General features: G+C 44.5%; 1 protein-coding gene across 1 annotated transcript in view; it reads left to right on the top strand.

The window, feature by feature from the left end:
• The first annotated feature begins 9697 nt into the window (after positions 1-9697).
• The window catches only part of CCDC112 (coiled-coil domain containing 112), an 80623-nt gene continuing 76522 nt past the window's right edge, over positions 9698-13798 (top strand). Inside the window, exon 1 of the mRNA XM_077290571.1 lies at positions 9698-9854. Within this exon, the coding sequence (XP_077146686.1) occupies positions 9804-9854 (51 nt within the window). The 5' untranslated portion in view covers positions 9698-9803. The remainder of the gene's footprint in view (positions 9855-13798) is intronic.

Genomic DNA, 13798 nt, shown 5'->3' with positions numbered 1-13798 from the left:
TAAATCATCCTGTAATATAAAATTGTCCTCCTCTGTATTGATTACCCTGCAGAGTTTAATGTCATCTGCAATTATTGAAATTCTGATCTGTACGCCCCCTAAAAGGTCATTAATAAATGTTAACCCCTTCCTGACGTCGGACGGGATAGTACGTCCGACGTCAGGTCCCCTGCTTTGATGCAGGGCTCCGCGGTGAGCCCGCATCAAAGTCGGGACATGTCAGCTGTTTTGAACAGCTGACATGTGCCCGCAATAGGCGCGGGCAGAATCGCGATCTGCCCGCGCCTATTAACTAGTTAAATGCCGCTGTCAAACGCAGACAGCGGCATTTAACTACCGCATCCGGCCGGGCGGCCGGATATGACGTCATCGCCGACCCCCGTCACATGATCGGAGGTCGGCGATGCTTCTGAATGGTAACCATAGAGGTCCTTGAGACCTCTATGGTTACTGATCCTCGGCAGCTGTGAGCGCCACCCTGTGGTCGGAGCTCACAGCACACCTGCAATTCTGCTGTGTAGCAGCGATCTTATGATCGCTGCTACATAGCAGAGCCGATCGGGTTGTGCCTGCTTCTAGCCTCCCATGGAGGCTATTGAAGCATGGCAAAAGGGAAAAAAAAAGGTAAAAAAATGTGAAAAAAATAAAAAAAACATAAAAGTTTAAATCACCCCCCTTTTGCCCCAATCAAAATAAATCAATTAAAAAAAAATCAAACCTACACATATTTGGTATTGCTGCGTTCAGAATCGCCCGATCTATCAATAAAAAAAAAGCATTAACCTGATCGCTAAACGGCATAACGAGAAAAAAAATTGAAACGCCAGAATTACGTTTTTTTAGTCGCCGCGACATTGCATTAAAATGCAATAACGGGCAATGAAAAGTACGTATCTGCACCAAAATGGTATCATTAAAAACGCCAGCTCGGCACGCAAAAAATAAGCCCTCAACCGACCCCAGATCATGAAAAATGGAGACGCTACGGGTATCGGAAAATGGCGCAATTTTTTTTTTTTTTTTTTTTTAGCAAAGTTTGGAAATTTTTTTCACCACTTAGGTAAAAAATAACCTAGTCATGTTAGGTGTCTATGAACTCGTAATGACCTGCAGAATCATAATGGCAGGTCAGTTTTAGCATTTAATGAACCTAGCAAAAAAGCCAAGCAAAAAACAAGTGTGGGATTGCACTTTTTTTGCTATTTCACTGCACTTGGAATTTTTTTCCCGTTTTCTAGTACACGACATGGTAAAACCAATGATGTCGTTCAAAAGTACAACTCGTCCCGCAAAAAATAAGCCCTCACATGGCCAAATTTACGGAAAAGTAAAAAAGTTATGGCTCTGGGAAGGAGGGGAGTGAAAAACGAAAACAGAAAAACGGAAAATCCCACGGTCATGAAGGGGTTAAAAAGAGGGCCCAATACTGACCCCTGTGGTACCCCACTGCTAGCCGCGACCCAGTCCGAGTGTGCTTCATTAATAACCACCCTTTGTTTCCTATCTCTGAGCCAGCTCTTAACCCACTTACACATATTTTCCCCTATCCCCATTAATCTCATTTTATGTATCAACCTTTTGTGTGGCACCGTGTCAAAAGCTTTTGAAAAGTCCATATACATTACGTCCACTGGGTTCCCTTGGTTCAGTCCGGAACTTACCTCTTCATAGAAATTGATCAGATTATTCTGACAGGAACGGTCCCTAGTAAACCCATGTTGATACTGGGTCATGAGGTTATTCCTCTTCAGATACTCCAGCATAGCATCCCTTAGAATGCCCTCCAGGATTTTACCCATAGTAGAGGTTAAGCTTACTGGCCTATAATTTCTGAGTTCAGTTTTTGTCCCCTTTTTGAATATTGGCACCACATTTGCTATACGCCAGTCCTGTGGAAGAGACCCTGTTATTATGGAGTCTTTAAAGATTAAAAAATAATCGTCTATCAATGACGGTACTTAATTCCTGCAGTACTCGGGGGTGTATCCATCCGGGCCCGGAGATTTGTCAATTTTAGTGATTTTTAGACGTCACCGTACTTCCTGCTGGGTTAAGCAGGTGACATTTAATTGGGAATTTTTGTTATCACTGATCATATTGTCTGCCATGGGATTTTTTTTGTGTAAATACTGATGAAAAAAAGTCATTTAGCATATTGGCTTTTTCCTCATCCTCATCTACCATTTCACCCAGACTATTTTTAAGGGGGCCAACACTATCATTTTTTAGTTTCTTACTACTTACGTAGTTAAAGAATATTTTGGGATTATTTTTACTCTCTCTGGCAATGAGTCTCTCTGTCACAATTTTTGCTGCCTTGATTTGCTTTTTACAGAATTTATTTAATTTTCTGTATTTAATTAATGTCTCATCACTACCTACTTCCTTTAACCCCTTTCTGTCATTAGACGTACTATTCCGTCCATGTGGGGTGGGCCCTACTTCCCAAGGACGGAATAGTACGTCCAGCACGATTGGCCGCGCTCACGGGGGGAGCGCGGCCGATCGCGGCCGGGTGTCAGCTATCGCAGCTGACATCCGGCACTATGTGCCAGGAGCGGTCACGGACCGCCCCCGGCACATTAACCCCTGGCACACCGCGATCAAACATGATCGCGGTGTACCGGCGGTATAGGGAAGCTTCGCGCAGGGAGGGGGCTCCCTGCGGGCTTCCCTGAGACCCCCGGAGCAACGCGATGTGATCGCGTTGCTCCGAGGGTCTCCTACCTCCCTCCTCGCCGCAGGTCCCGGATCCAAGATGGCCGCGGCATCCGGGTCCTGCAGGGAGGGAGGTGGCTTACCGAGTGCCTGCTCAGTGCAGTGAGATCGCCGATTTGACAGAGTGCTGTGCACACTGTCAAATCACCGATCTGTAATGTCTCCCCCTGGGACAAAGTAAAAAAGTAAAAAAAAAATGTCCACATGTGTAAAAAAAAAAAAAAATTCCTAAATAAATAAATAAAATAAAAAAATTATTCCCATAAATACATTTCTTTATCTAAATAAAAAAAAAATCAAACAATAAAAGTACACATATTTAGTATCGCTGCGTCCGTAACGACCCCACCTATAAAACTATATCACTAGTTAACCCCTTCAGTGAACACCGTAAAAAAAAAAAAAAAAGAGGCAAAAAACAACGCTTTATTCTCATACCGCCAAACAAAAAGTGGAATAACACGCGATCAAAAAGACGGATATAAATAACCATGGTACCGCTGAAAACGTCATCTTGTCCCACAAAAAACGAGCCGCCATACACCATCATCAGCGAAAAAATAAAAAAGTTATAGTCCTCAGAATAAAGCGATGCCAAAATAATTATTTTTTCTATAAATTAGCTTTTATCGTATAAAAGCGCCAAAACATAAAAAAAATTATATAAATGAGGTATCGCTGTAATCGTACTGACCCGAAGAAAAAAACTGCTTTATCAATTTTACCAAACGCGGAACGGTATAAACGCCTCCCCCAAAAGAAATTCATGAATAGCTGGTTTTTGGTAATTCTGCCTCACAAAAATCGGAATAAAAAGCGATCAAAAAAATCTCCCGTGCCCGAACATGTTACCAATAAAAACGTCAACTCGTCCCTAAAAAAACAAGACCTCACATGACTCTGTGGACTCAAATATGGAAAAATTATAGCTCTCAAAATGTGGTAACGCAAAAAATATTTTTTGCAATAAAAAGCGTCTTTCAGGGTGTGACGGCAGCCAATCATAAAAATCCGCTAAATAACCCGCTATAAAAGTAAATCAAACCCCCCTTCATCACCCCCTTAGTTAGGGAAAAATTAAAAAAATTTAAAAAATGTATTTATTTCCATTTTCCCATTAGGGTTAGGGCTAGGGTTGGGGCTAAAGTTAGGGTTAGGGTTTGGATTACGATTACATTTACGGTTGGGAATAGGGTTGGGATTAGTGTTAGGGGTGTGTCTGGGTTAGAGATGTGGTTAGGGTTACCGTTGGGATTAGGGTTAGGGGTGTGTTTGGATTAGGGTTTCAGTTATAATTGGGTGGTTTCCACTGTTTAGTCACATCAGGGGCTCTCCAAACGTGACATGGCGTCCGATTTCAATTCCAGCCAATTCTGCGTTGAAAAAGTAAATCAGTGCTTCTTCCCTTCCAAGCTCTCCCGTGCGCCCAAAGAGGGGTTTACCCCAACATATCGGTTATCAGCGTACTCGGAACACATTGGAGAACAACTTTTGGGGTCCAATTTCTCCTGTTACCCTTGGGAAAATACAAAACTAGGGGCTAAAAAATAATTTTTGTGGAAAAAAAATATTTTTTATTTGCACGGCTCTCCGTTATAAACTGTAGTGAAACACTTGGGGGTTCAAAGCTCTCACAACACATCTAGATGAGTTCCTTAGGGGGTCTACTTTCCAAAATGGTGTCACTTGTGGGGGGGTTTTACTGTTTAGGTACATTAGGGGCTCTGCAAACGCAATGTGACGCCTGCAGACCATTCCATCTAAGTCTGCATTCCAAAAGGCGCTCCATCCCTTCCGAGCCCTCCCATGCGCCCAAACGGTGGTTCCCCCCCACATATGGGGTATCAGCGTACTCAGGACAAATTGGACAACAACTTTTGGGGTCCAATTTCTCCTGTTACCCTCGGGAAAATACAAAACTGGGGGCTAAAAAATAATTTTTGTGGGAAAAAATGTTTGTTTTATTTTAACGGCTCTGCATTATAAACTTCTGTGAAGCACTTGTTGGGTCAAAGTGCTCACCACACCTCTAGATAAGTTCCTTAGGGGGTCTACTTTCCAAAATGGTGTCACTTGTGGGGGGGTTTCAATGTTTAGGCACATCAGTGGCTCTCCAAACGCAACATGGCGTCCCATCTCAATTCCTGTCAATTTTGCAGTGAAAAGTCAAACGGCGCTCCTTCCCTTCCGAACTCTCCCATGCGCCCAAACAGTGGTTTACCCCCACATATGGGGTATCAGCGTACTCAGGACAAATTGTACAACAACTTTTGGGGTCCAATTTCTTCTCTTACCCTTTGGAAAACAAAAAATTGGGGGCGAAAAGATCATTTTTGTGAAAAAATATGATTTTTTATTTTTACGGTTCTGCATTATAAACTTCTGTGAAGCACTTGGTGGGTCAAAGTGCTCACCACACATCTAGATAAGTTCCTTAGGGGGTCTACTTTCCAAAATGGTGTCACTTGTGGGGGGTTTCAATGTTTAGGCACATCAGGGGCTCTCCAAACGCAACATGGCGTCCCATGTCAATTCCTGTCAATTTTGCAGTGAAAAGTCAAACGGCGCTCCTTCCCTTCCGAGCTCTCCCATGCGCCCAAACAGTGGTTTACCCCCACATATGGGGTATCAGCGTACTCAGGACAAATTGTACAACAACTTTTGGGGTCCATTTTCTCCTGTTTCCCTTGGTAAAATAAAACAAATTGGAGCTGAAGTAAATTTTGTGTGAAAAAAAGTTAAATGTTCATTTTTATTTAAACATTCCAAAAATTCCTGTGAAACACCTGAAGGGTTAATAAACTTTTTGAATGTGGTTTTGAGCACCTTGAGGGGTGCAGTTTTTAGAATGGTGTCACACTTGGGTATTTTCTATCATATAGACCCCTCAAAATGACTTCAAATGAGATGTGGTCCCTAAAAAAAAATGGTGTTGTAAAAATGAGAAATTGCTGGTCAACTTTTAACCCTTATAACTCCCTAACAAAAAAAAATGTTGGTTCCAAAATGGTGCTGATGTAAAGTAGACATGTGGGAAATGTTACTTATTAAGTATTTTGTGTGACATATCACTGTGATTTAATTGCATAAAAATTCAAATTTGGAAAATTGCGAAATTTTCAAAATTTTCGCCAAATTTCCATTTTTTTCACAAATAAACGCAGGTAATATCAAAGAAATTTTACCACTATCATGAAGTACAATATGTCACGAGAAAACAATGTCAGAATCACCAGGATCCGTTGAAGCGTTCCAGAGTTATAACCTCATAAAGGGACAGTGGTCAGAATTGTAAAAATTGGCCCGGTCCATAACGTGCAAACCAGCCTTGGGGGTGAAGGGGTTAATTCTCTAAATGCTTTCTTTTTGTCACTTATTGCGCCCCTTACAGCTCTATTTAGCTATATTGGTTTCCTCCTATTTCTAGTATGTTTATTCCCATACAGTATATATTGTGCACAGGTCCTATCCGGGATGCTAATAAACATCTCCCATTTTCTTTGTGTATTTTTATGTCTCAGGATATCGTCCCAGTTAATTGCACCAAGATCATCCGTTGGAAATTTGCCTTCCTGAAGTTTAGTGTCCTTGTAACGCCTCTACTACACATTAAAGGATACACGAAAACTTATTATTTTGTGATCACTATTACCCAAGTGACCCCCAACCCTTACATTTGATATGCGGTCTGGCCTGTTACGATTCGCCTTAGACTTAACCAGATGGGATATAAAAGCAGGACGGGGTAGGACAATACACACACACACCTCGCATTGAGAAAGCACTCTGCGAAACGCGCGTTGGGGCGTTAGCTGTATCGTGGACGGGCATTTCAGTCTAACATGGGTATGTCTTAGATCTTACATATGACATCTTGCTTTGTACTTTTGGCACTTTATGACTTGTATCCAGTACCTGCAAAATAGCATCCACTTTAGGAGTGACTTTTGTTATTTGGTCTTTGTATTAACGCATAATCCGTTACTTTTCCACTGTACCACGTGTTATACTTGGGTATACTCTTTTCCTCTGACCCTGTGAGTGTGTTATTTAATATTTTTATTGAGCTATAGCTTTCAATAAAATCTATATATTTTTATATTATATCTTTTTCATGAGGGGTGTGTCTGAATACTTGTTATCCATTTTTTGGTTATGAATTCTCAACACACCCCTGTTGTAGTTATATTTTGGAAATCACTATTATGGTGAAGGTTCCGATTAATATGTCTTTGGACATTTGTAGTTCCAATAGGTGGCACTAGAGTTCAAGTCCTCTTCCTTTCTGAAGAGAGAACTTGCATATTTCCCAGAGGAGCATTGCGGCTTTAAAGGCCCCGTCTCACATAGCGAGATCGCTGCTGAGTCACAAGTTTTGTGATGCAACAGCGACCTCCATAGCGATCTCGCTATGTGTGACACGTACCAGCGATCAGGCCCCTGCTGCGAGATCGCTGGTCGTGTCAGAATGGCCTGGACCTTTTTTTGGTTGTTGAGGCCCCGCTGACATCGCTGAATCGGTGTGTGTGACACCGATCCAGCGATGTCTTCACTGGTAACCAGGGTAAACATCGGGTTACTAAGCGCAGGGCCGCGCTTAGTAACCCGATGTTTACCCTGGTTACCAAAAAAAACAAACAGTACATACTCGCCTTTCGGTGTCCCTTGCCGTCTGCTTCCTGCTCTCACTGACTCCCGGCCGTACAGTGAGAAGTGAGAGCACAGCGGTGACGCCACCGCTGCGCTCTGCTCTCACTGTACGGCGGCTCAGTCAGAGCAGGAAGCAGACGGCAAGGGACCTGGACACCGAAAGGCGAGTATGTACTGTTTTTTTTTTTTTGGTAACCAGGGTAAACATCGGGTTACTAAGCGCGGCCCTGCGCTTAGTAACCCGATGTTTACCCTGGTTACCTGGGTGCTGCAGGGGGACTTCGGCATCGTTGAAGACAGTTTCAACGATGCCGAAGTCGTTCCCCTGATCGTTGGTCGCTGGGGAGAGCGGTCTGTGTGACAGCTCCCCAGCGACCACACAGCGACTTACCAACGATCACGGCCAGGTCGTATCGCTGGTCGTGATCGTTGGTAAATCGCTTAGTGAGACGGGGCCTTAAGTCTCCTCATCTCGACATGCTTAACATGTCACTCTCCGCAAGGAGAAATGATACGCCTAATATAGTTATTATACAGGAAAACATGTTTAACATTTTTTTCCTGTAAAATGCAATTTCTCTCAGTTGTGAATGTTTTAGTGTCACTCCTTAACCCCTTCATAATAGGAGGTATTTTCGTTTTTGCATTTCTGTTGTTTGCTCCCCTTCTTCCCAGAGCCATAACTTTTTTACTTTTCGGTCAACATGGCCATGTGAGGGCTTTTTTTTTTTGCAGGACGAGTTATACTATTGAACGAAACCATTGATTTTAACATATCATGTACTGGAAAACAGGAAAAAAATTCCAAGTGTGGGTCAAATTGCAAAAAAAAGTGCAATTCCACAATTGTTCTTTGCTTTTCTTTTTTACAATGTTCACTAAATGCTAAAACTGGCCTGCTATTATGATTCTCCAGGTCTTTACAAGTTCATAGACACCAAACAAGTCTAGGTTCTTTGTTATCTAAGTGGTGAAAAAAAATTCCAAAGTTAAAAAAAAAACCTGTGCCATTTTCTGATACCCATAACTTCTCCATTTTTCACAATCTTGGGTTGGATGAGGGCTTATTTTTTGCGTGCCAAGCTGACGCTTTTAAAAATACCATTTTGGTGCAAATACGATCTTTAGATTGCAATGTTGCGGCAACCAAAAACGTAATTCTGGCGTTTGACTTTTTTTTCTCATTATGCTGTCTAGCGATTTTTTTTTTAATATTGATAGATCGGGTGATTCTGAATGCAGCGATACCAAATATGTGTAGGTTTGATTTTTTGTTTTATTTTGAATGGGGTAAAAGGGGGGTTATTTAAACTTTTAAAAAATAAAAAAAATATATATATTTTTTTACTTTTGGCATGCTTCAATAATCTTCGTGGGAGACTAGAAGCTGCCATAACCCAATCACCTCTGCTACATAGAGGCGATGATCAGATCGACTGTATGTAGCAGAATTGCTGACTGGCTATGAGCGCGGACTAGTCTCAAGGCTGCAACACTTGCAGGGACTCCGGTTTGTTAGTCAGTCCCTGTATATGGTGCAGCTGTTGTACAGCCACAAGACATGCAGCCACGACAATTCAAACTTAGCATTCGAGCGCGCCAATACTCCTCCATATCCAAGCATGCTCGAGTGCGAACACTTTATCTGAGCACGCTCGCTCATCACTATTTACATTAAAAAAAAAAACAGCTTAAGGGGAACAGGGTTTTCTAAAATCAGAGAACCCTATACACATCGGTTCACAGGACAGACACTTCTGACAGGGATGTGTGAGAACTGCCACGGCCCGCACACCGAGAACCGGACATGTGACAAGCCGGGCCTTGCACGTCAGAGTGAGAAGACATATACAAGGTTTAGTCACAAACTGAACCTAGAAACCACCTTTAACTTTCCTGTGAGAATTTTTCTATGAATAGTCACAATTGCTGCCTCTTTTTGTATTAGATTGTACACAGCTGGGTGCCAGCAGCACTGGGCCTACAGGGCAACAACCAGCCACCAGCGCAACAGCTGTAGTTACAGTCTTCACTATGGAGTTAAGGGCAAAAAACTAAATTACCCTCGTAGGAAATCATTAATACGCGAAAAAAGCCGATACAATTAGTATGTCGGGAAAAACAAGCAAGTAAGCAGCTGAAGAGCGCACGCCCACACAAAAGCCTCGGCCAGCACTGTCTGAGATGACGCGAAGCCAAGTCACGGGCGGCTCACACAGAAGCCTCCGCCACCACTTAAGTAATAAGTATGCGGCGGATCACCGGCGGCTCACACAGAAGCCTCCGCCAGCATTTCCCGCCTTTTCTCCTCAACCCCGCGCTCAGGTATGAGGCACTGACTGCACCTTTATTCCTGTCTCCGCCCACTTCCCTTTCTCGGACCTTGCTCCGCCCAGGGGCGTGTCCTGTTAGCGAGGGCTGCTTGTAGCGATAACATGGCCTCCTTAGCAACCGGTAGCACGGAGACAGCAGAGTCCGCGGTGCAGGTACGGGCGTAACGTTATATGGGTGTAATAGGGAGCTCAGACACCGGCTACAGCTGCCTACAGATCGTGTGCCTTTATTCTGCGTTATTACATAGGTTCTATAGCTTCTGACGTCATATCGTCATTGACGTCATGGCTGTAATCTTGTGTTGTGGGATCTGTCACTGTCGCATGATATGTGCACACGTAGGTGGGATGTCTGCGGATTTTTCCGCACCTGTTTTTGTAAATCCGCAGGTAAACCGCACTGCGGATTACCTGCAGAATTACCACGGATTTCCTGCGATTTTTGTGTGGATTTCACCTGCGGATTCGTATTATGGAGCAGGTGTAAACCGCTGCGGAATCCGCACAAAGAATTGACATGCTGCGGAATGTAAACTGCAGCGTTTCCGCATGTTTTTTTCCGCAGCATGGGCACTGCGGATTTTGTTTTCCATACATTTACATGATACTGTAAACTCATGGAAAACCGCTGCGGATCCGCACCGTGTACACATACCCTATAAGTTTGGGCACTACTTGTTACATGCTTTTCTTAGGCTATGTGTACACAGCGCGTTTTTGATACGTTTTCGCTGCGGTTTAGCCACACGGAAATGGGCCAAAAACGCTATGGAATTCTTAGGCTATGTGCACACTTTGCGGGTGACCTCTGCGGGTTGTCCCGCAGCGGATTTGATAAATCTGCAGGGCAAAACCGCTGCGGTTATCCCTGCAGATTTATCGCGGTTTGTTCCGCGGTTTCCGCTGCGGGTTTCCGCCTATACTATTGATGCTGCATATGCAGCAATATGCAGCATCAATGGTAATGTTAAAATAAAAATAAAAAGTTTATATACTCACCCTCTGACGTCCCGATCTCCTCGGCGCTGCACCCGGCGGTCCGGTTCCAAAGATGATGGGCGAGAAGGACCTTCGTGACGTCACGGTCATGTGACCGCGACGTCACCGCAGGTCCTGTTCGCACAGCAACTCTGACCGGCTGGCCGCGTGCAGCGCTGAGAGGTGAGTATAACATGGTTTTTTATTTTAATTCTTTTTTTTTACACTAATATGGTTCCCAGGGCCTGGAGGAGAGTCTCCTCTCCTCCACCCCGGGTACCACCCGCACATTATCCGCTTACTTCCCGCAACGTGGGCACAGCCCCATGCGGGAAGTAAGCGGCTCAATGCATTCCTATGGGTGCAGAATCGCAGCGATTCTGCACAAAGAAGTGACATGCTGCGGAATGTAAACCGCTGCGTTTCTGCGCTGTTTTTCCCGCAGCATGTGCACAGCGGTTTGCGGTTTTCCATAGGTTTACATGTAAACGCAATGGAAACTGCAGCGGACCCGCAGCATCAAAATCGCCGCGGATCCATGGTAAAAACCGCAAAGTGTGAACATGGCCTTAGGGTACGTTCACACAGGATGTTTTTGCTGCTTTTTTTTTTTCTGCAGCAAATCCTGATCCTGGCAGGAAAGAAGCAGCGTCAATAATGCAGGTTTTGTTGCGTTTTTGGTGCATTTTTTTCTCTTTGTCCTTGCTAATGTCCTTGAATTTTCAGCAGCAAAAATGCAGCAAATAATGGTACCTGCGTTTTTGCAAAAACGCTGAAAGAAGTGACATGCTCCATGTCCGAAAAACGCAGCAAAGTACAAAATCCTGATGACACAAAAAACCAATGTGTGTGTATGAGATTTCTGAAATCTCATAGGCTTGGCTGGTACTGTAAAAAGCAGCTGAAAATTACCATAAAAAACGCAGCAAAAATGCCCTGTGTGAACCTACACAAAGGGCTCATACTTGCGCAAGACTCGGATGAATTTAGCACGGCGATTCCCGGCACTCAGGAGCGGAGCGTGCGGCTGCATGTATTCCTTTTCGGCCGCATGCTCCGATCTGAGGTGGTTTTCCTTTATTGGATGTTTTCCTTTATTGGATGCTGCCCTTCCCGTGGTTGTTCCTTCCTGGGGAAAGGCCTGGCTATTCACTGCTTGCGTTGAGAAACACGTGATGGTGTCTCCGCAGCTACTCTACATGCATTTGCATATTTCCCATAAGGGATGGGGGCAGTGTTCTGGATCACTGCGTTGAGAAACACGTGATGGTGTCTCCGCAGTGTTGGGTGTTTTGGTCTCCCCGAGGTCAATCATCCGTGCCTTTACACTGATCTGAGAGCCGGCAGCAGTTAACATGTGAGACTCATCCAAGTCTCGCGCAAGTGAGTATGAGCCCTTAGGGTATGTTCCCACGGTCAGTAGTCACTGCTTACATCTGTAGGGTCCAGATATTACAGCATTATGTGTGCATCGCCACCCGCGGCTTCCCTACGGAGACGGACATGCGGCGCGTCTTTCCAGACCGCAGCATGTCTATCTTGTGAAGACTCTGGTCTCTGCAAGAGAAATCCCACCCGTGCAATATATTGGACTCGGTGATTCTGCACGGTTCAATGATCACATGCGGAATCACCTGCGTACAATAGCTGGCAGCACTATGGACGGAGCGGACATGTGCTGCATCCAAAGCGCTGCCGATTCCTGACCGTGGGGGCGTAGCCTTATGCAAGCTAATTCAATGACAATCCTGAAGTGTTCTGCACATGATCAGTACATTTCCTTAAGTATTTGCAGTGCGTTTTTTCTGCAGCATGTCAATTCTTTGTGTTTCTGCAGCGTTTTTCACCCATTGACTTCAAGTGAGTCAGTCAAATCCGCAGCAAAAACGCAGTTATTAAAATGTTTGCAGATTTGCAGAGTTTTTGTTTTGCATTTTACCGGCGTCCTATGGTTTTTCCTACGCTGTCATCTGTGTGACAGCGTGGGAAACACTGGCCTGGTAGTTATCGGCCGTAATGCTACCGCCGGTAAGACCGTCAGTCAGAGGGCTGTGGAATCATGCTGTCAGATGTCAGTGTGACCCCGCAGTTGTGACAGTCACCCACGGTGACGCTACTTCATACTGTTGATCAGAGTACTGCGGGATCATGCTGTCAGGTGTAGGTGTGACCCCGCAGCTGACGGTCACCCGTGGTAACCTACTGCAGTCAGAGCGCTGCGGGGTCATGCTGTTAGATGTCAGCGTGACCCCTCAGCTGTGACTATGACCTGCAGCAGTGACCTGCGGTTAAAAGGTTAGGATATTCATAGCCTGGGAACCTTTAGGCTATGTGCACACGTTCAGGATTTTTCGCGTTTTTTCGGCCGTTTTCCGCGGAAAAAACACTAAAAAAAAGCTTACATTAATCATCCCATCATTTTAATGCATTCCGCGATTTTTGTGTACATGCTGTGTTTTTTTCCGCAAAAAAACACATTGTGGTAAAAAGCACAGCGTGTTCATTAATTTTGCGGATTTTTCTTGTTTTTGCCACTATATTATTGCATTGGGAAGCTCCAGAAAAAAAGCATGAAAAATCCGCAAAAAAAAAAAAAAAACGCGATAAAAACACACACAAAAAACGTGAGCAGATTTCCTGCAGAAAAAGTCTGGTTTTGTTCAGGAAAATTCTGCAGACATTCCTGAACATGTGCACATAGCCTTATGGCTATTGGCTCCTTCCCAGAATATTAAAGGGAACCTGTCACCACGTTTTTGGAAGATGGGATAAAAATAGCGTTAAATAGTGGCAGAGGTGGGCGTTACATTAGTGTGTGTGTTATGCGTTTATTACCCACCTAAGTTGCCGAAATAACTTTGCAAAGTCTCCGTTTTCGCCTGTCAATCAGGCTGGTCAGGTCGCATGGGCGTTGTCTTCCCCCAGATTTGGCGTAGTTTTCCGTTGGTGGCGTAGTGGTGTGCGCATGCCCAAAGTCCGGAATCCTCTTCCAGGGGATTTAAAATAGCGCGGTGTTCGTTATTGCATTGGTGATCGGTGGGCGCGGCCATCTTCCTTTGGCCGCGCGTGCGCAGAAGCGGCGCTCTGCTGGCCGCGGCTTCAGGAAAATGGCCGCCGCG

Source organism: Ranitomeya variabilis, chromosome 1 (assembly GCF_051348905.1).
Source record: "Ranitomeya variabilis isolate aRanVar5 chromosome 1, aRanVar5.hap1, whole genome shotgun sequence".
Lineage (NCBI taxonomy): Eukaryota > Metazoa > Chordata > Amphibia > Anura > Dendrobatidae > Ranitomeya > Ranitomeya variabilis.
The sequence above is the reverse complement of the archived record's forward strand: the minus strand, read 5'-3'. Positions and strand labels throughout refer to the sequence as shown.